The 28,000-nt window shown below is 41.6% G+C and overlaps 1 protein-coding gene across 4 annotated transcripts in view; it reads right to left on the bottom strand.

Annotated features, from left to right (window-relative positions):
* The window catches only part of hdac11 (histone deacetylase 11), a 160,381-nt gene that overhangs the window by 21,624 nt on the left and 110,757 nt on the right, over nt 1–28,000 (bottom strand). For all 4 annotated transcript variants that reach the window (XM_050038794.1, XM_050038795.1, XM_050038793.1 and 1 more), the window contains one exon: nt 26,990–27,052. In XM_050038794.1, coding sequence (XP_049894751.1) covers nt 26,990–27,052 — 63 coding nt within the window. The remainder of the gene's footprint in view (nt 1–26,989; nt 27,053–28,000) is intronic.

Raw genomic sequence — 28,000 nt, forward strand, 5'->3', positions numbered from 1 at the left:
TGTCTCTGTCTCTCTTTCTGTCTCATTGTGTCATACGGATTACTGTTAATTTATTATGCTGATCTGTTCTGTACGACATCTATTGCACGTCTGTCCGTCCTGGAAGAGGGATCCCTCCCCAGTTGCTCTTCCTGAGGTTTCTACCGTTTTTGTCCCCCGTTAAAGGGTTTTTTTTGGGGGGAGTTTTTCCTTATCCACTGTGAGGGTCCAAAGGACAGAGGGATGTTGTATGCTGTAAAGCCCTGTGAGGCAAATTGTGATTTGTGATATTGGGCTTTATAAATAAAATTGATTGATTGATTGATTGATTGATTTTGTTCCCAAGATATGGTGTTGAGTAACGGCTATAAGTGTTTTTGCGGAACATTGTGATTTCACAGTGAAGTTGACCTACGACCTTTTGGACGTTAATGTCATCAGTTCATCATTAAACCCTATTAGACATTTGTGTGAAGTTTTTTCATGATTACCATATGAATTCTTGACTTATGGCCAAAAACATGTTTGTGGGGTCACAGTGACCTTGACCTTTGACCACCAAACTGAACGCGGTGTACAGAGAGGCAGTTAGAGCTACAGGCTACATTGAGGCTAAAAGCAGAGTTCAAATGACGTTTTTCCACAACTTTTTATGTCGGGGCTTCAGGACACTTGGATCACTACGGACAAGCAGTATGGAGATAATTTATGGTTTCAATTCTGTGTTCTAGGGCTGTCAACGAATATTCTAAATTCAAATTTAAATTCGAATTTGAAAAAAAAATGGACCTTCGAATGTGAAAATTGATATTCGATTGTGGAGAGAAAAAAAAAAACACCACCGCAGCTGTCCTCTTTGCGAGTGGGCGTTGGCATCAGACGCGCATTTCTCCAGCCTGGTCGACAAGCGGTTCTGCTCCCAGCTGTTGTCTCCGTCACCCGGCTTGACACATTCGCTCGCGGCTCGCGCAGAAAATAGACCAGACGCCGAAACGATCGCTGCAGGGCGCGAGCCGGTCACGGTCCGGTGCTTCGAGGCTATTTGCAGCACTTCCGCAGGTGGTGTGGCCACGGGTCAGAGAGGGGGGGTGAGCGAGAGGTCCGCGGTCGTTTATAACGTAATGTTATAGATAATTGTTTTATGTGTTTTAATGTGTAGGTATGTAAATGTTTTCAAAGACGTTTATGTTGAAATAAAAATACCTACAAGTAGTTACGTTTCCTTGTATTAATACATATACAAGTATGTTTCCTTGTATTAGTTTGCACTCTTGTGGACATAATGCGGAAAAAAAAAATATTCGAATGGTTCGAACCTATGAGTTATTTTTAGAAGGAATATTCGAACGTCATTTTTGAGCAATTTTGACAGCCCTACTGTGTTCTTGGACATTTTAATCTGGGTCGCTGTCAGCCATTAGGTGTGCAGTTGTGCTGCTAGCCACTTCTCCCTTGGATTTCCGTAAGTGTTGTGAGGACTCTAAAACTTCACCAGAGTCTCCCTCGGCATATGGGTCTGTAGATAATGGCTGAATTTTCATTTTTGGGTGCACTATCCCTTTAAAACAGTGAGTGGGTTTATGTACACCCTGACTGAAGCCAATGGAATCTAATAATGAGATAAATGCGGTAGCCAGGGAGTCATTATCAACGTCAACATGAATGTGAAAATCGCCTACAATAATAACTTTATCTGATTTAAGAACTAAATTGGACAAAAACTCTGAGAATTCAGATACAAATTCAGAATACGGGCCAGTATGGAGATATTTTGTGGTTTCAATTATGCGTTTTTGGATGTTTGAATCTGGGGCGCCCTAAGCCTCCATTAGGTGGAGTTGCGTTGCTACCCCCTCTGTCCTTGGATCTCCGCAAGTGTTGTGAGGACTCTAAAACTTAAGGCCTTTCTCTATGCAGATTTGCTCTTTGTTCTTCATGAATGATTTACTCAGCATCTGTATTGAGCCCCTGCTTGTGTCAGAAAGTAAAGACATAGCATTACCAATGAGCCATGGCTCAAAATGAATAAAGGTCTATTTCTGGAATACAGCCATGGACCTCTGGAGCCTTGAAAACGTCATCAAGGTTAACACAGTTCTCAGGGCTTATTAGTGGTGGATACAAGGCACTGAGCTGAATACACAAAGTAAGACTAAAATATGATAATCAGACATCTGAAAAATGTTGAGTCATTGTTCTCTACAGCTGGAATTACCCCAGTCCACTAACAGTGACCTGATAAAAAGGCCTGTAGCAAAGAGGATTTAGCTGGTGATTTACCAACACTAAAGATGTAAATGGACCCAAGTGCAGTTCTTCAGTCACAGTAGGGTTACAGTGTTTCTGAACGCACAGGAACATTAGTTTCATATTGACTTGTTTACTTAGCTAATATTAGTTAGCACATCAGCTATTACAGCAAGATAGAAGGTACGCCTGTAACTGAGCCGCTAATTAACATTTGTCACTTAGCAAGGTGACTAACATTTTTTATTTTTGTTGATATGGTTAGAGTTTTTAGAGTGTGGCACTGGACTCAGATGACGAAATCACCCCCACAGCTGCTTTTACGAGCGGACGGGCAGGTACAAGGGAGCCCATATGTGAGGTGCATCAGTCAGGGGCCATGGAAGGTGGGGAAGAGCGTGTCGTGTGAGCCAAACACCTAAGGGCCCTGACCTTTGCAGGAGGGAGTCCTGTGTCTGGCAATGGGGATCTGGAATGACTTACAGGCTGTAGCCAACCTTCCAGATGCAGGGGTAGACAACAAAAAGTTGTCATGCAGCATACAGACAGTCTGATGCATGTCAGTCCGGGTCCATGTCATTGGTTCGACAGCCCATTGGTTCGACATCCCATTAGTCTGACTGACCGTGGTGCTGAACGACTCGCGGCGGGCGTATGGTGCGCCGCGACCGGCTTGAGGCGGAGCAGGCTCACGGCTTATGAGTTTGTCACTTTCTTTTTCATTTTAACCCACACCATGATCTTTTCCTGACCCTAACCAAGTGGTTTTTGTGCCTAAACCTAACCAGACCTTAACCACAGGGCATCATGATGATTTCGGAACGGACTTCGGAACAATGAGTTTACTATGGTCGGAACAATGGGATGTCGAACCAATGGGCTGTCAAACCAATGGGCAGTTCCCTGTCAGTGCAGATTTCATTCTGAGAACATGCTGGAGGGATTATATATCTCATCTGGCCTGGGAACGCCTCGGGATCTCCCAGGAGGAGTTGGAAAGCGCTGCTAGGAAGAGGGAACTCTGTATGAACTTTGCTCATCCTGCTGCCCCTGCCCCGGATAAGCAGATTAAAATGGATGGATAACTGCCTACATATTAGATGAGGGCAGATTGGTGCCTCATCACCCTGACATGCTGGCGTATTGCGGTAAGCGTGTTGTGTCATTTCCGGTATTTCTGTGAGAACATGTCTGTGCTGCTCCAGCGAACTCTACTAGCTTGCTTTCAGTTGCTTAACATCTAATTCAAGTCTTAACCCACACTAGTTCTGTTTAGGCACTTGCTCTCCTCCTTTTTACGTCTTTCTTGCTAATCTCTTAGCTGTTGTTTGCACGCTATTAGCCTTGTTAGCTACATTAGCTTAACAGTTAGCGATGGCTTCTCCTTCTGCTCTTTCTTGCTCTTTGTGCCAGATGTTTAGCTATGTCTCTGCCTCCTTTAGCGACAGTGGTAATTGTAACAAGTGTAGTTTATTTGCTGCGTTGGAGGCAAGGCTCAGTGAATTAGAAGCGCGGCTCTGCACCATGGAAAATCACTCGGTAGCTGCGGTAGTTAGCCAACCCCCTGTAGCTGGTGCGGAGCCACATAGCATAGCCTCTGCTAGCGATCCCCCGGTAACCCCCCATGCAGCCGGGAGGCTGGGTAACTGTCTGGGAGAAGCGTAGTTCCAAGCTGAAGCCCACGGTTCACCACCAGCCTGTTCATGTTTCTAACTGCTTTTCCCCACTCAGCGACACACCCGCTGAGGAGAAAACTCTGATCATTGGCAGCTCTATTCTGAGAAACGTGAAGTTAGCAACACCAGTGGCCATAGTCAAATGTATCCCTGGGGCCAGAGCGGGCGACACTGAATCAAATTTAAAACTGATGGCTAAGGCTAAAGGTAGATTTAGCAAGATCGTTATTCACGTTGGCGGCAATGACACCCGGTTACGCCAATCGGAGGTCACTAAAATTAATGTTGCCTCGGTGTGTGAATACACAAAAACTATGTCGGACTCCGTTGTTTTCTCTGGACCCCTCCCAAATCTGACCACTGATGACATGTTTAGCCGCATGTCATCATTTAATCGCTGGCTGTCCAGGTGGTGTCCAGCAAATAATGTGGGTTTTGTTAATCATTGGCAAACTTTCTGGGGAAAACCTGGTTTTATTAGGAGAGACAGCATTCATCCAACCTGATCTCACAGAAATACATGAAATGACCACAACCTCTTAACACCGCATTCCGTGGTGGCAGCACGTAATGGGTTGAAATTACGTGCCGGTACCACGGAAACAATGCCAAAGTAAAATCAATTAGGATCCTTTTTCGTGGTGGACACACGGATTCCCTGATTCAATAACGTCAAGTCAACCTCGTTTTCCTCAATGATATCTTTAACATTCCTGTATACACACAAAAACAGGGAAGTGTCCTTGATAATTCAACAATATGACAGGTTAATGTCAAGGCCATGAAGGCTTTAAGAGCATTGTGCTGTGGGCGGATGGGGCGCGTTCCACTACAGTTTTGTAGCTACTGTCTGCCGTGTGTGGGCTTCATTCCATTTCAGATTGCCGTCCATCTGCCGTAACCGAATCCAAACACCACTAATAAATAAATAAATAAGAAGAAAAAAATACGGCTGAGCACGGAAGAACCAGAGAGGAAACACCATCACATGGAGGGAGGCGGCCACTGTGGCAACCCAGCCACCCTCCACTCCACCAGGGGAGAGTGGACCCCAAGGTTGTATACTGCGCTGACATGTGTGCGCTTGCGTGCAAGACCAGCGAAAGCACGTGAACACACATGAACGCAGTGCCAATGTCTCACGGTCTAGCGCAAGCTCACACACGTCAGTGCAGTGTACACAGAGGCAGTTAGAGCTACAGGCTACAATGAGGCTAAAAACAGAGTTCAAATGACGTTTTTCCAAACAACTTTTTATGTCGGGGATTCAGGACACTTGGATCACTACGGACAAGCAGTATGGAGTTATTTTATGGTTTCAATTCTGTGTTCTTGGACGTTTTAATCTGGGTCGCCGTCAGCCATTAGGTGTGCAGTTGTGCTGCTAGCCACTTCTCCCTCGGATTTCCGTAAGTGTTGTGAGGACTCTAAAACTTCACCAGAGCCTCCTTCTGCATATGGGTGAGTAGATAATGGCTGAATTTTCATTTTTGGGTACACTAGCCACACCCTCGATCTAGTTCTATATACTATATATACTTTCAACATATTGTACCACAGTAGCCAGAACTATAACTATAATATTATTACTTTCAATAATGTTGTTGTAAGCTACTGTNTCCCTTCCGCTGCGAGGATCATAAGGACAGAGGGATGTCATATGCTGTAAAGCCCTGTGAGGCAAATTGTGATTTGTGATATTGGGCTTTATAAATAAAATTGAAATTGAAATTGAAATTGATAACCTAACAGTCTTTCCACAGAATCCCTCGCTATCGGATCATTATTTGATTACTTTTGATTTCCTTTTACTCGATTACACGCCACTCAGCAACAGTTACTATACTAGATGTTTATCAGATAGTGCTGTCGCAAAATTTAAGGAAATGATTCCTCCGTCGTTAAATTTAATACCATATCCTTCAATAACAGAGGTTTCCCGTACCGACTTTAAACTCTCCCGAATTGATCATCTTGTCGATAGCACCGTAGGCTCGCTGCGAACAACAAGAAGTTAACAAAGCAAAGAAAGTTTGCTCCTTGGTATAACTCTCAAACCCGTAAGTTAAAACAAACTAGTTCATACCCGGGGATGTGTTATGTATAGAGGAATAAGAAATCAAAAACAGTATATTAGAGGAGATGCAAAATCAGAGCACTGTAAATGCACTGTGTAATAAATATTAATGTAAGACAAACAATGTACACTGTATTTAGAAACATGCTTTATGGCAAAATACATGGAGCATAGTTCTGGCTGAGGGCACGGAGGCACGCGCGGGGCCGTGCGCGAGCACACAGGTACACACATACAGGTTTCGATCTGCAAGTGTTGGAGATAAAGGCTTCCCAGCCAAACTGTGGTCCCAGCGCAGGTGTTTTTGAAGTGGTCTCCACACATGCGCATCTTGCGCTGCTAATGGTGCTCACAGTATGAATGGGTAGTGGACAAAAACGCAAATATAAACAGTAGAAATGTGGGAAAAATGCAAAAACGGCATCGTGGCTGTCTGCACATGACCTGCGCATGCGCAGCTCGCGCTGCTAATGGTGCTCACAGTATGAATGGGTAGTGGACAAAAACGCGAATATAAACAGTAGAAATGTGGGAAAAATGCAAAAACGGCATCGTGGCTGTCTGCACGTGACCAAGATGAAAGCCTATGTGCAAGTTCAGAGAAGTAGGTCAAAGCAGTGAGGAGGAAAATGGATGATGATAGACAGACGGGACAGACGGGACAGATGGACAGACGGACGGACGGAGGGACAGAGGTTTCTCCATTTAATAGTAGGATAGTAGGATATTCCGAAAATTTGAAAGGAATTGGCAATTAACCAAACTGGAAGAATCTTGTTTAGTCTGGACAGACAGTCTCAAAACGTATAAACTGCAACACACACTGCTGCCGGTGCGGCGCTGTGGCCGTCAAGTGCCGCCCCCCAACACACACTGGCAGCGGCCTTCGCAATGCTACAGCAAACTATTACTCAGCTTTAAAGCCACTACAAGGAACTTTTAACTGGATATGCAAAAGTCTCTTGTTTCTGCTGATGTCTGTGCGTGACCTACAACAGCGAATGAGACCATCGGTGTGAAGATAAGCTATTTCTATATAGTGTATATAAATACCTTTAGGAAACTGTCTCCGGGTCTGCCCCAGGTCACTTCCAGGACGAAACGATTTACGGCACTCAGATGCCACACGTCATCTTACCTAGCTGCTTACATTTATATTGACTCATATAATTAGTCGCTATTCCTCCTCCTCGACCCGACGTCCGCGGGCAGTTAAAATAGCAGCAATCATCGGGTAAAAATTCTGTGAAAGCACTGGACTCACCAACAGTCAGCCATGTCTCAGTCACACAGAGAAAATCCAATCCTCGGGAAGTCAGGAAATCCTTCAGGATAAACGTTTTGTTTGCTAGCGATCTAGCATTTACCAGCCCAATCCTGGCAGGAGTGGGCGGGTCCACGGCGTTAGCTGTTCAGGGAGCCACACACAGAGGCCGCAGGTTGTGCAGATTCACCCCGCGCCAGCGGGGACGAGGAGAGCAGGGGCCACGGGGCTGGAATACCTCATCCGGGCCGACGACAGGTACCAGCCAGGCGTCGACAGGGTCCAGCGAGTGCCGAGAAATAAAGAGGTGAGGCACCGCTCCATACTCAGTCCAAGAAGTCGTGGAAGTGCTCGCCAAACAGGCCTTCAGCCTTACCAGCCGACCGCTGCGTTTACCCTGACGGCGGTGGCGCTTACGCCGGAGAGGTGGAGCTGGGGCATGGCAGAGGTGAGCTGGGATCCCCAATAGGAGTGGGGGCAAAGTCTTCCCATCTTGTTGTTTCATTCATCCCCAAAACAAACACATGCGCGAGCCAGGTAAGCGTCTTTATGACAAAACGCGCTAGAGCTCATGGGAAATGTAGGCTTCATTCGGGCAAAACACTACCGCTTTTGTCCACAGGGTCGCCAAAATCAACTCAAAATGAAAGTTCCTTATAGGGGCTTTAACAGAAGAAAATAAGAACAACCCCAGGTTTCTTTTCAGCACTGTAGCCAGGCTGACTGAGAATCACAGCTCTATTGAGCCTTGTATTCCTTTAGCCCTTTGAAGTAATGATTTTATGAGCTTTTTTAATGACAAAATTCTAACTATCAGAGGCAAAATTCATGACCTCCTGTCCTCAGATAGTACCCATCTACCCTCAAACACAGCTGTAAGACATAATATATATTTAGATTGCTTCTCCCCGATTTCTCCTCAACAATTGACCGCAGTGATTTCTTCATCCAAATCATCGTGTCTCTTAGACCCCATCCCAACTAGGCTACTTAAGGAAGTCTTACCTTTCGTTAACACTCACTTATTAGACATGATCAATATATCTTTATTAACAGGCTATGTACCAACTACCAACTATAGACCAATATCTAATCTTCCCTTTCTTTCAAAGATCCTTGAGAAAGTAGTCGCAGACCAGCTGTGTGATTTTCTCCATGATAATAATTTATTTGAAGAATTTCAGTCAGGATTTAGAGCGCATCATAGCACTGAGACAGCACTAGTTAAAATTAAAGCTGCAAGCAGCGTTGGTCGGGACCTCACACTCGCACCCGTTTCGGCCTCCAGCTTATGTCGTCATTGTGAATTATTTAGAAATATTAAACATATTGCCACAAACATCAGAAAATCCTTACAGAGCTGAACGTTTTGATGTTTGAATGCTTTCTGCAGCTGTAGGTATGGAGAAGTGATGTCACAATATACAAACTAGATGAGTTAATTTACTCCCATCAGATTCCTGTTCCTTTATTTTGAGGATGAGATGACAAAACAACACAAAACAAAAGAAATCTACTGTGTAAATATGTTCAAAATGCTGTTTTACTGAGATTTATGAAATCCAATATGGCCTCCACCTAGTGACGCCACAGTATGCAAATTAGATGAGTTAATTTACTCCCATCACAAAGTTTGGGTCATGATGAATAGTTTTGTCATTTACAGTATGCCTTTATCTGTCACCACTTTCAAGTGACAGCCTTTTGAAATATAAGCAAACAATCTTAAATATTAGGCCTAAATATTTTTTGAGTGTACATGATAAACTGATTCACTGAACAAGACTGGCTTACAATTATTTTTGATGTGTTGTTAGATAGCTAACAAACAAACAAACTACAGCAGGGCTGTTCAATTACTATTTCAACTGGGCTGCATTTCAAAACCAGATCATGTCGATGGGCCACATTTTTAGCAGCGAGCAACCGATCCACTTTTTTTTGCATACATACATGTATATATATTTATATATACAGGCATGGCCCTCCTCAACATGATGCAGAAACAGAATAAAAAAGAGCTATCAATGCACAGAAGCATAATAAGAGACATTAACAGTATCTAACAACACACACTATCTCTCTACCAGCATCTTCCTCTCTCCTCTCCTCCACACACACACATGCACACACCTCACCTCCTGATGGTTTCCTTATAGGTCAGTTACACAGGATATAGTTTTATACAGTCCATGGCAGCAACAGTCATGTTTACAACAACAAAGTCACTATTATATCTCACTGGAATATAAATATTTCTTTTGACATCACAATACTGAGTGAATAAAGTCACGTTATCTCAGCATGAAGACAAACATCAGTATCAGTCATTCATCCTGCTCTCTGTCCCCCCTCTACTGAGGACACTCACTGTCTGCAGGTCGGCTGCCTCAGGTACATCTTCAGATAAAGTGTTAGCCTACATACAGACAGCTTTCATTTTAGTTTGTCTTTAACACTTTGCTGTTAGCCTTGCGAGCGCGATGTGCTTGTGTCGACCGCGATCATAAATCATAATAGCGGTGAATGACAGACTGCGGACAGAGCAGATTGAAATATGGCTTTCTACATGCTGATCACATGTATTGATAAAGTACTAGCTTGGCTGGCAGAGGTTTTATTGCACTTACTCACAGTAACTAATAACAGTAGTAGTAGTAGTAACAGTAACTAGAGTCATCTTGAAGTTACATTCCCTTCATCTGCACCGCGGCCTCTCTGCTGTTGAGTTTGTGTGTCTGTGTGTGCGCGCGCTGTGAGGGGTGACATGCAGAGAGCAGGAGAGAGACTGCAGAATGATGATGAAACCGAAACTTTAAAAAGTAACTCCGATAATGGCGGAGCTTACTACGGTGTTGATTAAACTTGCCTTGGGTTGTTTAATACTGGGTCTCGGTACCGATCCCTACCCAGGCGTTTGATGAAGTCTCCTGGTTGGCCGGTGATAGACTTGTGTCAAACTGTTGTTACTGTGGAAGCGAATCGTGACTAATATTTAAATTAAAATGTATTTGCAGAAATGCTTTTTCATTTTAAGAATGTGGCTGCATTATTTGACTCATAAATAAAATTAATCATCCATCATCCTATTTGCATTTTAATTTTCTTCTTCAAGACTGCTCATTCTTTTACTTAATTAAAATGAAAAAGAAAAAGTCATTTGAGATTTAATTTTCAAAATATGCCCCAGCAAATAGATACCAAAATTCAATTTGAAATGTAAAATTTGAAAATTAAAATGCATTTACAGAAATGCTTTTTCATTTTAAGAATGTGGCTGCATTATTTCACTCATAAATAAAATGAATAATCAATCAACCTATTTGCATTTGCATTTTCTTCTTCAAGACTGCTCATTTTATGCCATAATCAAAAAGAAAACAAAGAGGACATTGCTATTTCATTTTCGTGGTCCGCCCTGCAAAATAGTGCCCATAATTCGAAAATGATTTGGCAATCTGAGCGGTGCAGGAGAGTGACGTCAGTAGCCGCTCTTCTTCAGCTCTGTGCTGACCGTGCTACCCATCTAATACGGTAGGGGGTGGTGTGCACATTTGATATATGGACGCATCACAGATCATGGCGCTCCCTGAGATTGTGCTTTCTAAACATCGTAATTTCCCAAAACTGAATAAATACCACACATAGCAACACAAAACTGCTTTGCTAGCTCAATCATGTTGTAACTAAGATATCTGCTGGAAAAAAAAATTTTTTCATGGACTGTTCATTGAGGATACGGAGTTAATACGTCTGCTGACTTGACAGTCATTTAAGCTAGTAGCAGCTTATACCTGTACTTATAGCTTATACTTTGTAGACATCGTGATTTCCCAAAACTGAATAAATACCACACAGTCCAGCAACTTTTCCGGGGGAAACCCTGTGATATTGACACGTTAAATAATTTTCATACATACAAAGATGCCTAATATAATTTAGATCTGCCCTGTAAAAGTGTGTGTATAGCGCACTGAATGAGTGTTAGGTGTGAAGAGGACCTTACAAGTGTTTTCTTATGACAAGCGGTAATAACATCTTCACACCAAACACTCATTCAGTGCGCTATACACACACTTTTACAGGGCAGATCTAAATTATATTAGCCTAAATATTTAAGATGATTACTTATGTATGCAATGATTTATTGATATTAAATATATATAGATAATATAGGCTAGATAAACATACAGTCCAACAATTCCTTTGATCAATGGATATTTTTTGCTTAACAATTTAATGCAGAACAGCAAGATGGCATGATGCAATTTAATTTCTATCATGATCAAGATCATGCTGAAAGCTGAATTAATAGTAGTGTAAATATATCTATGAAACGTACACAAGTTTACAAGGGTCTTTGTTGACTGCAGCTTGTTAGCTATGGCCTCCAGGCTTATTACACACTGATGTCAATAGGTACTCCATATCATATCAGTTAATCTTAGCTGTGCATAATTTATTAATTTCACGAGCAGATTCATTATTTGACAACCATATTGTATGGGTTAGAATCAAACCAAGGCAGTATGTATGAAAATTATTTAACGTGTCAATGTCACAGGGTTTCCTCCGGAAAAGTTGCTGGACTATTATTTAGTTTTGGGAAATCACAATGTCTACAAAGTATAAGCTCAAGCTGAGTGTATCGGCAATCCAACTACAAAAATGCCAGTTGAGGGAATCCGAAGCCATTTTTAACTCATGTTGGTGTGCAAACACGAGGTCCTCCATGGTACGCTTTGAACACTTTATTGACTTACAAAAACGTTAAAAACACCTACAAAAAGCCGAGTGTAAAAAAGACTTAAAACGAGCTCGTGCAAAAGGACAAAAATACTACGATTATAACGAAAACCCATTCACTCGACACACACACAGACACGGTTGAAAAACTGTGTGGCCTCCCCTGATTCTCATTCCATAACACTGATCAACTGTGACTCCCCTATCTAACCTACATGTGACTGATCACCACCTACGCCCACAGCTGTGCAGGTAACCCGTAGCAACCCTAGTGCCTACTAACACTGAGAGACACGGCACCTGCTACCAGTTTAAATGACTGTCAAGTCAGCAGACGTATTAACTCCGTATCCTCAATGAACAGTCCATGAAAAAATTATTTTTTCCAGCAGATATCTTAGTTACAACATGATTGAGCTAGCAAAGCAGTTTTGTGTTGCTATGTGTGGTATTTATTCAGTTTTGGGAAATTACGATGTTTAGAAAGCACAATCTCAGGGAGCGCCATGATCTGTGATGCATCCATATATCAAATGTGCACACCGCCCCCTACCGTATTAGATGGGTAGCACGGTCAGCTGAAGAAGAGCGGCTACTGACGTCACTCTCCTGCGCCGCTCAGATTGCCAAATCATTTACGAATTATGGGCACTATTTTGCAGGGCAGACCACGAAAATGAAATAGCAATGTCCTCTTTGTTTTCTTTTTGATTATGGCATAAAATGAGCAGTCTTGAAGAAGAAAATGCAAATGCAAATAGGTTGATTGATTATTCATTTTACTTATGAGTGAAATAATGCAGCCACATTCTTAAAATGAAAAAGCATTTCTGCAAATACATTTTAATTTAAATATTAGTCACAATTCGCTTCCATACATTACAGCCCGTCTGTGCGGTTCATGCCAGGCTCGAATCAAACCCCCCACTGGTGATGTAGGCTACGCATCAGCGTCTGAGGAGAGACAGACCATATGTAGTTGGAGTACACTGTATGGTGCACAGGTTGGAGCTAAGCTTTAAAGATTCAGTAAAAAACATAGTCCTTTTCAAAAAAGTAGAAGAGCTCCTAACAGGCCTGTACACTTTCTACCATGTTAGTCCCTTAAATCGCTCTCACCTCAAGAACAGCTTTGCAGCACTGGAATTGGCACCTATCATGCCCACAAGAGTCGGTGGCACAAGGTGGTTGGCCCACCTCCTACGTGCCATTGACCACTTCCTGAGAGGCTACCCAGCCATAATGCATCACTTAAACCGGGTAAGGCTCATATTTCAAAATGTTGATGAAAACCTCTCTCTGTCACACTCTCTCTCTTTCTCACACACACAAACACACTCACTCACTCACTCACTCACTCACTCACTCACACTGACATATTAACATTTACACAAAGTATTGAGTAACTAGTTACTCTGTAGTTGTGTGATATTTTCATTAGCAACAAAATAACAAAGATAAACAAACAAAATCACATTTTGCCATGGTATTTGAACTCATTAGACTGACCATTTGTGTGTGTGCCTGCACATCTACAATTTCAGATCACATCCCCAGACGTTCAAAGTGTAAGTGCTGTGCAGCAGTGCAAAGCAAAGAGCTTCAGTGCAACTGCCAAGGAAGCTGTTGTGCTTAGATTCAGTGGGTTCCTACATGACACACTGAGCCATCTCAGCAGAGTATCAGAGACTCTGCAGAAGTCGGACATCTCCACTGCTGACGCCCACAGTTGTCTAAGCTCCACACATGCTGTATTGGAGAGTTACAAGACCAGGTATGGCTTTTTTATGATAATGTTTTGCTCAGTGTGCAAATAAATACTAGATACATTTGTGTAGTGTAGTAAGGAAAAAGTGTAGTATAGTGAAGTGAGATTTTGAATCATCAGAGCAGGACCAATGATGAAAGCCACCCAGGACAGAGTGTTCAAGGGAGTTTCCCTGACAAGTGGAAGGGCCAGGTCCAGGGGTCAGGAAGGTGAAGATAGGGTCCTCATCTCATGTCAGGAGCAGCTGCTGGACAGGTTTATTGAGAGCATCAGGGACAGGTTCAAGGATGGCAGCTCAGATGTTTTGATGGCAACAAAGCTGGTCAATTTCAGGAACTGGCCACAGTCAAGAGAGAGTGAAGCAGGTGGGTTCATCAGATCAAGCTCAGTGGACAGAACAACTAAGTCTATTAAGACATCACTACCAGTATGTAACAAAGTTCTAAAACATTACCTTTTCATATCTTTCAGATTTTGGTGATGCACAAATTGATGTGCTCGCTGACCACTTCTCCCCTGTTCTATCGTCTCCTGAACACATCCCCGATGAGTGGACCCTGCTCAAAGCCAGACTTTACCTTGAGCCCCAGCTGCTGACAACCCTGACCTCAACCGGCTTCATAGGACACTTGTCGTAACGTCCTGGAACTGATAGACCTCATCCTCACCATCCCTGCATCAACCGCTGACTGCGAGAGGGGCTTTAACATCATGAAAGTGGTGAAATCAGACTGGCGGTCAAGCTTAAAGGCAGACACACTGTCTGACCTTATGCAGCTCTCATCTCCACCTATTTCTGAGTTTGATCCCAGTGCTGCTGTCGAGTTGTGGCACACTGACTGCATAAGAGGTCGGAGGCCTAATTTTAAGTATCGTTCTAAGCAGGTTGCTGACACAGACTCAGACATGTCTGACTCTGAGGCTGATGATGTGGTGATTACCTGAGCCACAAGGACAGTAGAGATGAGGAGGCCTACCTTTAAAAAAAAAGGCAGATGCAAATGCACTTGTATTCATATAGCATTCTAGAAAAATATCTATGGTCTGTGGAGTTCATTTCATTTAGACTCAGTCCCAGTTGATGTTTTTTTATTCTTTCCCCTTTTCCTGCGGGTTAAACGGAACGTTCCTGTTAAAGCTGTGAGACAGACATTTGGCTCACTCAGTCAATGTAAAAGGTTGCACTTTTGAATATTTTTAATACATGATGATGCAGCAGTCTCCTTGGAATAAAATATAACCTAATAAAATAGCAATAATCAAATTTTATCTGTACATAACTGTATTCTTTAAGTGATGCTTAAGTTGGATTTTCATAATAAAAACGTATGGTAATTATTTTAAATCAAATAAGGCATGATTTTTTTATTTGGCCGGTGAAAAATATTTTTGGCCGGTAAATTTTTGGAGGTCACTAGCCAATGGCAGATGAGGTAAAAATAATTTTAGGCCCCGCCAGTACTCATTTGTTTGGGACTGAATGAAGAGGGTAAGGAGTGCTTCGCTCAATATATCCCTGTCAAAGAGACAATTCAGTCACTATTTCATTCAGAGTCAATCAGAGAACAGCACAAAATAGTGCAGTCCAGTGTTCAAACAGAAAATGTCTTTCGGGATGTTTGGGATGGTAAAAATATGGAAGGAAACATATTGTTGAACAATGAGCCCTCATCACTAGCAGTGATCCTCTATCAGGATTCATTTGAGGTGGTAAACCCTCTTGGCTCTGGAAAGGGAAAACATAAACATTGGGAAACCTTGGGAACATTTTGCCTCATAATAGATCAAGTGTTGATCAAATGCAACTAGTTCTCTTTTGTAGAGAGCAGGATTGTAAATGTTTTGGCCAAGAGTTGGTCATGGGCCCGCTCGTCAAAGATCTTAAAGATCTTGAGGTGAATGGCACAGCTTTACCTGATGGCCAGAACCTCAAAGGGACTGTGGTTGCCATTGCAGGGGACAATCTGGGGTCACACAATATAGGAGGCTTTGTTGAAAATTTCAGCAAGAGTCTCCACTTTTGCAGATTTTGTGAGATTGATCGACACACATTTCAGTCTGACCCATTGGCTAAGGGCATTACTAGGTCACAGCAATCATACAAACATAACCTAGAGAATATAGATTTAAATGAAACGTAGGTGTCAAGTTTGACTCTCTGTTTAATGAACTTGATTACTTTCATGTTTGTCAGCCTGGTTTACCACCTTGCCTTGGCCATGATCTTTTGGAGGGGGTTGTCTCCTTTGATCTAGCACTATATATATATCGTCTTGTATCAGTGAAACATTTTACTTATCTTGATCTAAATCGATGCATCAACCAGTTCAAATATCAAGGGAATGATGCAAAGGACAAACCATGTGAGGTTAACCCAGTGGGGGAAAGCTAAGTGGGCATGCTGTTAGAACTGTGTTTTCCTTCGACTGCTGCCACTGTTGATTGGAGATAAAATTCCAAACCCTGAGAATGAGGTATGGCAGCTAGTGCTGCAACTTAGGCAGATAGTTGACTTGATATGTGCACCAGTGATTTCCTCTGGTCAGGTGGGCTATTTGCAGGTTCTAAGGGAAGAATAATCATATTTTCGAGTACAGGCTTTTCCACAGAATGAGCTCAAGCCCAAACACCATTATCTCATTCACTATCCAGAGCTTATTGTCAGCTTTGGTCCACTTATTCGGCTGTGGACACTCAGATTCAAAAGCAAACACACCTATTTCAAACAATGTGCAAGAAAATTGTACAACTTCAAAAACCTGTGTTCCACCCTTGCTGAGAGACATCAGCTTCTCCAATCTATGCTAAGTGCTGGCAACTTTTTTTCCACCTGACATCACTGCTGAAAAGGGGACACCATTCTATACTAGTGATTGATGAAGAAATCGTACAGTCAGTTGCACACTATCAGTTTGAGCCAGAGGACACTATCATTACCCATCAGGCAACAGTGAGGGGCATTCAGTATAAAAAGAACATGTTTGTTGTGATTGGCAAAAATAAGGAAGGACTGATATTTGGACAAATCCAAATGATTCTCATTCATAGGGCTTCAGTTGTTTATTCCATCACAAAAAAATGTCAGTCTACATTCCTTGTTGACCAAGGTGTTCATTGTCCTGAGTCTATGGGAAAAAACTACTGTTGTGTTGATCAGGAGAGACTGCTGGACTGCTATCCCTTACCTGACTACAAAGTATGGGGATTGACTTTAATGGCTCTTCATCACTCCCCCCTGTCTATAGATTGAGGCCTGCATTTAGTGAGGAGGTGAGGACAGTCATCCTGGCAACTCTGCTAAATCTACCTACGGACACACTAAACAAAGTTATAGAAAATCTTATTAGCAGTGGTGTTGAGACCAAGGCAGACTTGGTTTATGTGAAAGGAGACATGACAGACCTTATACATCCAATTCAAGTCAGGCAACTTCTGGAAGCTTTTCAGTCAGGCGTGACATTATATTGATGACCTACGGTAGTGAGGTGAATACAATTAGCACTTTTCACATTTAGGTCTTTAGGTCTGTTATTTCTCATGCTTTCATGTTCCTATGCTCCTGTGGTATTTGTAAAGGTATTCATACTATTGTCTTTGTCAGTTTCACAGATGGTCCATCATTGTTCCCCTGGCCCCCCAGTCCTTTCACCAAGTGCTACCCTCTCAAGTCCCTCGGTGGCAAGCACCCCAAGACAATCTTCAAGCCCTTTTCCAAACACCTCGGAGTTCAGCAGCCCCATTTCCTCAGCCTCTTCCACATCAATCACCTGGCCCGAGACATTTCAGGTTCCATGGGACCAAATGCTTGCTGGGATACGGTCAGCAACTACCAATGGAAAACGACCTACCCCTGCTGATAGACGCCAAATGATCAGAGTGCTTGCTGAAAAAATGCGCAAGTTTGAGGCCAACCCCACACGATCACAATGTCTGACAGTTGCTCACAAAATTCTCACAAAGTATCCAAAGTCTTTTGCAGATTCTTCTGCTGTCAGCAGCTTTGGTTATTGTTCACTTCTTTTACAACTAAAAGTATGCATTGAGCACCTCAACCACAGCAACACACTTGCACGCTGTCGAACGCAGAGGTCAGATGTAGAGGGACCACTGACAAAAATGTTTTGAGGATGCTAGAGCTCTCCATGGAAGAGTGTGGAAAGGCAATAATTGCATTCTTCAAGAGCAAACCTACAAATAAGGAGGTTCAGGCTGTTCTTTCCAAGGGTGAAAATGCTGAAATTGCCTTCTGTGTAACACAGCTGATACTTGCACACTTCAAGGAGAAGGATGGACTTATCCTTCAAGCAGATATAAGTTGGGTTAATCCATCTTTCCACTGAGAAATACTTATTTTTCTTATTTAACCTTTATTTCTCCAGGGGAACCCATTGAGATGTCTTATTTTCAATGGTGCCCTGGTTACAAAGCAAACCATACAAAAACATATGTTTACACATTAAAACTGATGCATTGATAAAACTGAAAACTTTCATCAGTAATTTTACAGTATGCTTAGGATTTCATATCTTGTTTTCACTGGTTGTGCTTGACAGGTCTCTGCAACAGCTGCCAATGTGGAGAGAACCCTCACCCTACCCCAGACTCCTCAGCTGATCATTCTCAGTATGTATACATTGTAGCATTCATGGGAGGAGCTAATAAGAGGGAGAGGCGGAGCAATGGCGAGTGTATTTTTGCCCCTTAGCAAGTCTGCTTAACGCAGCTTCAAGTTTGAAATTATGCTGTTTAAATCTTACTTGTGGTATTTCGTTTCAGGTGAATCTCTGAGCAGGGGACGTTGGATGGTCAGCATGGATGGACATGTGTGTGAGGGGTCACAGCCAACATTCGTCTCTGGGCTTGCTGCTGTCTTTGCAAGTCACTACAACTTCAACTACGAATACGAAGAGGCTGCATGCACCCTTGAGTTCATTCAGAGGTAAGCACATGTACAGGGCCATGCCTGACCAATTTGGCACCCTAGGCAAGATATTTGCTGGTAACATCACAAATCTGAAAATTGGAAAACATAAATATACAGTATATGAATATATGCCTGGTTGGTAAACAGTGAGTGGTTTGTGCAGCAGCACACTGAACATTAAAAGAAAAGATAGGCCAATATATTCAATTATGTTGCTTATTCATTCCCCCAAACACTTTGAGTCTTTCTTTCCAACTTTATCTAAGATGGGGGCAACATTAACTGACATTAACTCTAGCTGAATGCTGAAAGTATTCCTAAATCAAGTGGCTAATGAAGTCGCAGTAACACTGACGTTATGTAGTAGTAGCCTAACCGCTAACCATTAGTGGCTAATGAGCTGACGTTAGCTTCCAAGTGCTTAAGTAACTGTAACTTACGTTGTGTTTCTACCATTTTAAATTAAGTGTTCATCACATCACATCATTACCTCGGTCTCGTTCACGTTTCTCCTCCTCTTCTTTTCTTTGTTTTTGTACTGCGCTCCAGAGGGCTTTTGCCTCTTCATGACGATGGCAACTGACTGTCAATTTGTCACTCAGCAACATGACATTACAGAAGACGGCAGGTAGCGGGGGGAGGGGGGCACGGTTAGGGACCATTGCGAAATTGATGCTGCCTGCCAGAGAGGCAGAAGGATGCCAAGCAGGCAGAAATTTAAATTAGAAATATTATTTCATTATTATTTAAAGACGTATGGCTATATGTACTGTTGTTGTTTTGTAGTGTATTCTTGTCTAATTTTTCGAATAGAATGGGGAAGAAAAAAAAAAAAAACACCTCACTCCCTGGCGCCCTCTGGCATGCTGGCGCCTATAGCATTTGCCTAACCTGCCCTATGGGCGGCACAGCCCTGCACACGTACATCACACACTGATGCGTTATTATGTATCCTACTGCAGTTCTAAAGAGGACATGCCCTTCTTCAATAGGATTGGCCAAGGGAAAGTCCTTGTAATTACACATGAGCCCCATTTCTGGGTTGTTTATGATGAAATAGAGTGGTTAGGACCAAAAGGTTCAAGGTTGATCCTTCTGGGAGAATGTGGCTTTCCCCTGCCTCGCTTAAAGGGGCACTGTCACGCTAGGTTAACTTAAGGTTATTTGGATTGAATGCTTAAATTATGTGTGTAGACGTTTTATAATCGCCATCAGACCTGTCCTATGAAAAGGCCATTTGCCTTGAACAAAACCAGGTTTTCTACGCACACACACACACACACACACACACACACACACACACACACACACACACACACACACACCATGCCTCTGACAGCTCTGTGATAGCCTGGTGGCAACAGTCATCACCAGACCCCCGCTACCAACACACACCTCTCTCTCTCTCTCTCTCTCTGCTCATCCTATCCACCAGACAGCTGCTGCTGTTAGCCCTCATGGCTGGGCCATCCATCTGTAGGCAGGTAGCAGGGAGGTAGTGGAGGTGGTTGGGTGAGCAGGGCTGTATGGAGAGGTAGTGGAGGTGGTTGGGTGAGCAGGGCTGTAGCAGGGAGGTAGTGGAGGTGGTTGGGTAGGTGGTTGGGTGAGCAGGGCTGTAGCAGGGAGGTAGTGGAGGTGGTTGGGTGAGCAGGGCTGTAGAGGGGAGGTAGTGGAGGTGGTTACCCAAACAACACTCCTTTGTTCTCTCTCTCTCTTTCTCTCTCTCTCTCTCTCTCTCTGTCTCTCTCTCGCTCTCGCTCTCTTCATCTCCTGGGAAACACAGGCTAGAAAACCAGTCCACTGGACTGTTTTTAGGCTAGGAAAATGTCCTTTTTATAGGACAGGGCTCCACTGATGGTGATTATACAAAGTCTACACACATAGTTTAAGCATTCAATCCAAATAACCTTAAGTTAACCTAGCGTGACAGTGCCCCTTTTGTGTAATTTTAAACTGTTAGTCATGTTCAACAGAGTGTTAGAGAGTCATGTTGTAGTTGCCTCCATGAGGATTAAAAATGTAAAATTACGTATGCTTAATAAAGTTATTGTATTGATATTCTAGATTGTCTTTGTTCTTTGTTCTGAAAAAAGTACTGTATTGCTCGTGATTCTACATTACAGTAAGGGGTCTGTAAAAATTACAGTAACTTAAAAAAATGCAGTACAGAAATGTATTTGTTTATTACAGTAAACGTCTGTGAATTGTAATTACAGTAAGGGGGCTGTAAAAATTACAGTAACTGCCAGTAATTTACTGTAAACTTCAAAAAATACAGTAAAGAAATGTATTTGTTTATTCCAGTCAATGTTTGTGAATTGTAATTACAGTAAGGGGGCTGTAAAAATTACAGTAACTGCCAGGGAACACAGCTGCCAGTAATTTACTGTATATTTTACAGGAAATTTCTTACAGTGATATATTTAGACTATTTTCATCATTTTACCTCTACCATTTTGTTGAATACTGGAACACACTCTTTTTGTAGCAGTTTCAGACTATAGTTGTTTATGCATTACACATTGATATGAATAGGCATATCCAGTTGTTTACATAATTGTGAATTTGAATAACTTACTTTGGCAAGAAGCTTTCTGTACCTGCCTGTTTTGTAACACAAACAATTAAAGTTCCTTGCTGGCTGTCAAATTGGTGGAGAGACCGTTCAAATCTTTTGAGTAAATTCAATACTGTAATGGAAAAATACTCAGATATACTCTAAAAGTCTTGGAGTATATGGGGATTTTTCGAATCTTTTTTTTGAATAGGGGCAGACTGGCCATCTGGAGGTTCTGGAGAATCACAGAATGGCCGGCACTCCAGGACGGCCGGCGGCCGCCACGCAGTTATCACCGTCCCCCCCCCCCCCTTTTTCTCCCTGATAATCTACTGTTCCACGTCCAGTCCACTAGGTGGCAGCCTTTAAATTGGATGCCAGCCGGCCCATATATATCTATGAGCCGACCGGCCGCCAATCAAATTGAAGAAGAAGGAAGCACATACGTCACGCAAATGGAGCAGCCGTGTGCAGCAGGTGCAGATGGGAGAGACAGCGTGAAAGAGAACAATATGGATACTGGTATTAATCCAAAAAAAATGGAAAGAAAAGGGTGGGGCTGAGAAGGTGAGGGGAAAAAAAACAAAGGCAATTTGAGAGTGAAGCCTCTAAATGTCGAAAGTTAACAGAAATGTTTGCCATCATGTGTTAAGATTTAAGTATTTTGACACCTGTGTCTGGGGCTGATGAGTTTCCACGCACCGGTTGTTGTGGGCTGGGCCGAGTCAAAGTCCAAGGCTGTTTTTTAGTCCCAGTCCACCCCTGCATCTGAACATGGTCTGTGTGTTACTCTGTGGTTCAGTTTCATTCATTTCATTACTGATGTAGCTAAAATACACTTTTACATTTTTCTTAAGAGTTCTCCTGGGAATAAACCGTGAACGAGGGTGAAAGGCTGAGAAGAAGGGAACGAAACAGCAACACATTCCTCCAAGACTGCTGAAGTTCCTTTATGAACTGAACAACTTTGAAAATCCATGGAAGAAAAAATGGAAGTTGTCCGACAGAACATGGAGACAAAAAATAAAACTGGAGGCTGTAAGGCTTGAAAATGGATTCAAAAAGTTTCACTTGTTTCAAGGATTAAAATTAGGGCTGCAACTAATGGTTATTTTCATTGTGGATTAATGTTGATTATTTTCCCGATTTATAAATTAGTTGTTTGGTCTATGAAATGTCCGAAAATAGTGAAAAATTTAATTTAGTGTTTCCCAAAGCCTATTATAATGCCCTCCAATGTCTTGCTTTGTCCACAACCCAAAGATATTCAGTGAACTGTCATAGAGGAGTAAAGAAACTAGAAAATACATTTTAGAAGCTGAATCAGAGAATTTTGACTTTTATTTTTCCTTAAAAAAATTATTCAAAGCAATTTATAGATCATCAAAATGGTTGGTGGTTAATTTCATAGATTAATTGTTGCAGCTCTATTTACAAATTTATTGTGACTACCTTTGGTGCCACACACCATTTCACAGGTACAAGGCTCATTATTGAATGCATCTTCATTTCAATGTTTTATTTTGTCATGTTTTATTCTGTTTGTTGCTGTTTAAAGCAAAAACAAAAAAACTCTTATATAAAGCGAGGATATTGGATTTTGCCGATATACTAATATTTTTCAACTCATTCTGCACGATGTGCAGTGAAGTGCAGACAACATCAAGACTGCCTTTCCTTATTGTGATGGCCCACTGGCAGATGCAAACATAAAATACAGTGCTATTCAAAATGCACACATTCACTTAGCAAAATAAGAAACCTACTGCTGACAGTTTTTATATTTAATGATTTTAATTATGCTGCACATAATGAAAGCGTCATCTCGACCTGCCATATCAGCAGAATTGCTCATTTTGGGCTGATACCAATATTTAATTTTAAAGCCTTTATCGGCTAATACAGATGATGTGCTGGTATTATCGTGCATCCCTACCTGCACATCGTTTAAGGAATTGTTGTCATTTCAGTGTTTTAGGCATTTTAATTGTTAAAAGCAATCACAGCTATTGAATGTACTTGACTTTTAAGAAAATGTTTACATGAGGAAAAACTCCATGAATGCACTTTTATGCAATGATGTTTACAAAAGGAAAAAAGTTGTTCAAGAAAAAATAAACATGCTCAGTTTGCTTATATTGTGGTGGATTTGTTTGGCCATGTTGCTGTATTAGCTGCAGAAAGATTTATTCATCACTTTAGAACATTGCACTGGTCTGGTGATGGATACCAATCATTGTTTTAGAGTGGAAGAAAATGTAGGTTACTTAGTGGCTATACAACATTTTACATTCCAGCTTCGAAGAAACTGCCCATGGTGCAGATTTGATTATTAGAATTTTCAGTGATGAAGAAATGTTCAACAAATACTTTAATTTGACAGAATTTTCTGTTTTATTATTAACAGAAGTGTCTGTACGTGGTACAGAGGATATACTGTAAATCTACGGAATTTTCCGTTTTGGGAGTAACAGAAGTGTCCGTGAATGTTACAGAGGATATACTGTAAATCTACGGAATTTTCCATTTTAGGAGTAACAGAAGTGTCCGTGAATGGTACAGAGGATGTACTGTAAATCTTCGGAATTTTCCATTATAGGGTTGAAGGAAGTGTCCTTAAACTTAACGGAAAATGTACTGGTAATTTTCTGCCAGGACGTTATCCGTAATTCTACGGATTTTTTTTACTTACAGTGTAGGGTACAGCCTGTAGCCTTGTAAGAAAAAACATATCCTCAATTAGTTAGCTCCATTAAATAAATGTGAGTGAATGAATGAATGAATGAAAAAATAAATAAACCTATACATTCATAATATTCAATACTCATTATTATTTTTCATGAAGTTAATTTTACACTAATGATGTAATTTGTGCAAGGAGTCTAGATGTGAATTTTACTGCAACTGTCCATTTAAAAAGCATAATTTTGGCCTAATAAAGCTAAAACTATGACAGGATGAACGGAGCGCATCACTAAGGGACAGCTTACGAGTGGTTCAGACCGCCCTTCTTAACATGTAATTTATAGTTCTGCGTTGAATCGACGCGTAAAATAGCATTTTAATTCTTGGGTGTGATTTATCCTTCAGGGACTTATACTTCGGGATTTATCCAGGTTTCATATGAGAAGAGGGAAACATCGCCGGCTGCTAGGCTAATCAATACAATGTAAAATGCCATAGGCTTGTGCTAATAACGTTAGCATGTTGTATTTGTTTGAAAACGTGTTTAGTATAAGACAGTTGTTTTGTCAGTGAACCTTGTGAGTTGTAATGGAGCCAAATTGTGTGCCATTACCTTTGTTAAATGCTGCTGTTGTCCCTGGCTTTACATGAGAAGAGGGAAAGATCGCCGGCCACTAGGCTAAGTTATACAATGTAAAATGCCATAGGCTTGTGCTAATAATGTTAGCATATTGTATTTGTGGGGAAAATGTGTCCCAATTAACATAAGTGTTTGTCTGTGAATGCTACATGTTGTAGTGAAGCTGATTTGTGTACTTGTTTTTCAAATTGTCTCTATTAAGCCATGTTTAATGTGTGTTTTGGGTGTGTTTTGAATCAACTAAACTTAACAGCACTTCACAGAAACCTCTGCCGCTGACTAGTGTTTTGGAGGTGTAACTGCAGAGTGACAGACACACCACCGCAGAAGTAAAAATGCTCACAACGGCTCTGGGAAACGGGGCCCTGGTAAGGGTCCATGTCATTGGTCCGACAGCCCATTGGTCCGACATCCCATTAGTCCAACTGTCCGCGGTGCTGAACAGCTCCCGGCGGGCGTATTTCTACTTGATGGTGCGCCGCGACCGGCTCTGGGTCAGCTGGGAAAGGCTTGAGGCGAAGCAGGCTCACGGCTTATGTGTTTGCCACTTTCTTTTTCATTTTAACCCACACCATGACCTTTTCCTAACCCTAACCAAGTGGTTTTTGTGCCTAAACCAGACCTTAACCACAGGGCATCATGATGATTTCGGAACAACGGGACTTCGGAACAATGGGTTTAATATGGTCGGAACAATGGAATGTCGGACCAATGGGCTGTCGGACCAATGGGCAGTTCCCCCTGGTAAGTACAAAGATCCAAAGAAACTGATGGCAGTTTCCTGTTGTAGATTAGTCAGGTAAGACTGTGTCCAACTATAAGTCCCTGAACACAAAGTAATGAATCTACAGGTCATATAAAAAAAAGACAGAGCAAAAGTGGTCCTGCAGCTCCAATATGGCACTGTTTTTAAAAAGTTCCAAATTCATTTATTTGTTCAACCTCTATTTGAACTCGCAAATATATTGAAGTAGAGACCTAATTCACAATATAGCAAAGTGAAATTAAACGAAAGTTCATAGGTATGAAGAACACAAAAAAGAAACTTAGATAACTAAAACTAGCACTTTGTGGTTGGATGCCTCTGTGAACTCGTCAAGTTGCAGTTACAGTTTACATCCATGTCTGTGAAAACATGGATCTCCCTCCCAGCAGCACAGAAACTCTATTTCATTAGCACACTTTCAGGGTGGACAGTCAAGATTAGTGTCACCAACTGTCTCTCTTTCTGTTCAGAAAATTTTGATGTCACAGTGATGCTGATCTTTATAAAAAGTCATCACTTTACCATTTTATCCTATTAGACATTTGTGTACAATTTTGTTATAGAGTTTGAATTCCTGAGTTATGGCCAAAAACATGTTTTGTAAGGTCACAGTGATTTTGACCTTTGAACTTCAACCACCAAATTCTAATCAGTTCATTTGTGAGTCCAAGTGGACCTTTGTGCCAAATTTGTGGAATTCTTGACATATCGCATTAATAAAATGAGACAGATGCAAGGTCAGTGTGACCTTGATCTTTGACCATCAAATTCTAATCAGTTCATCATTGAGCCCAAGTAAATGTTTGTGCCACGTTTAAAGAAATTCCCCTAAGGTGTTCTTGAGATATCATGTTCTTGAGATATCATGTTCATGAAAATGAGACATTTATAAGGTAACAGTGATCTTGACTTTTGACCACCAAAATCTAACCAGTTTCTCTTTGTGTCCAAGTCGAAGTTTGTGTCAAATTTGAAGAAATACTCTCAAGGTGTTCTTGAGATATTGTATTCACAAGAATGAGACAAAGTCACAGCAACCTTGACCTTTGACCACCAAAATCTTATCAGTTCATTGTTGAGTCTATAAAGATGTTTGTGCCAAATCTTAAGATGGCCCTGTAGGAGGTACTGAGAATGGGACAGAGGAACAACCTGAACACATGATGCCTACAGCTATCGCTAGCACTGAGGCAAATTTATAAAGTTAGAAATAACAAAATAATAAAACCTTGACAATATATGACAAAGAAGTTGGATCACACAATCAACTTATGAGTCGCTGACAGTGAAATATCATAAAATTAAAAGTTTGAATTGTTAAATGTTTTTTGTCATAAAAGCACAGAATGTCATGTGTTTCTGAGCTATTCTTAAAACAAACATATCACAGTGTGAACAAGCCCAAACATGCAAGTTGCTGACATCACTGCAGATATCCCAGTGGCAGTCAGATGTTATCCAAAACTGGTGTACACTCAGCTGTTTGCCAGTAGATTTCTTTTTAGATCCACTCCACTGAATATGACAGTAAGGGCCAATTTGGCCCGCAGGGAGCCTCATTGATTGGTGTAGTTGTAAAGGGGGGGCTATCTTGTCATCAATGTCAGCTTTTAAGCAACGATGAACATTGACACGCAGAGAGGTAATGGTACCGGCTTACCTGATGAGCATCCAGATCGATGATGGTAGCCCTGGAGATGCCTTCCACTCTGTCAAACAGAAACTGAGAAATGATGAAAAAAATGTTTGTTTTCTCTCTGAAGATGGCACATTTACAGTTCAAATTCTTTTGGGGGGGATTCTAAATGTAAAGATCATACTACTTATGTGAAATTATATTTGAGCTGAAGTACAGAAATGTCCACAATAATCTCGTTAAGCTCGTACTCATCCTGTTACACCCGCAAACGTAATAACAGCCCGCAAACGTAATAAACCACAAACGTAATACAAATCTGCAGCTTTGAATGTAATAATCCCGCAAATGTAATAAATTTCCCACAAACGTAATAGCAGCTGCCTACTACAAACGTAACACACAATTTTCCGCAAATGTAATAACTATTACATTTGCAGGAAATTATTACATATGTGGGAAGGTGAAAATCTAAACTGTAATAACTTCCCACAAATGTAATATGAGACTGAATAATGGTCTTTGTGGTTGTTGTTGCTTGTTTGTTTACTTATACACCTGCCAATAGTGATGTGTGTGTTGACAAGCAACCCGCAGGTCGGGTGGGGCGGGTCAGAAAGTGACAGAGCAGCGTTCTGAGTAAGTTAGAAATAACTTACAGAAACACACACATACACACACACGCACACACACTGGTCATTCCTTGTCAGTTCACAGAATTACTCTGTGGCAGCAAATATGTCGTTTAATTGGATTTATTTTATTTTCTTCTGCCTCTTGTTAATACGGATTTCTCTGCAGCATCTGGACTACAGTACCTGTTCAGCACCTCGGACAGCGACGCTGCGGGATGGGTTGGCTCTCATAGGGGGTCAGGTGCAGGTTGTAAGGTTTTAAAAACCATGGTTTACAATAACTTAATCCTCCTCCACTCAAAAATGTGTTTTCTTCTTGTTCCTACAGATGAATGTTTGAGCCTCACTGTGCAGAATGATGTATGTGCAGAGTTTGACATTCGAAGGCTGTTTTCACATT

Source organism: Epinephelus moara, chromosome 24 (genome assembly GCF_006386435.1).
Source record: "Epinephelus moara isolate mb chromosome 24, YSFRI_EMoa_1.0, whole genome shotgun sequence".
NCBI lineage: Eukaryota > Metazoa > Chordata > Actinopteri > Perciformes > Serranidae > Epinephelus > Epinephelus moara.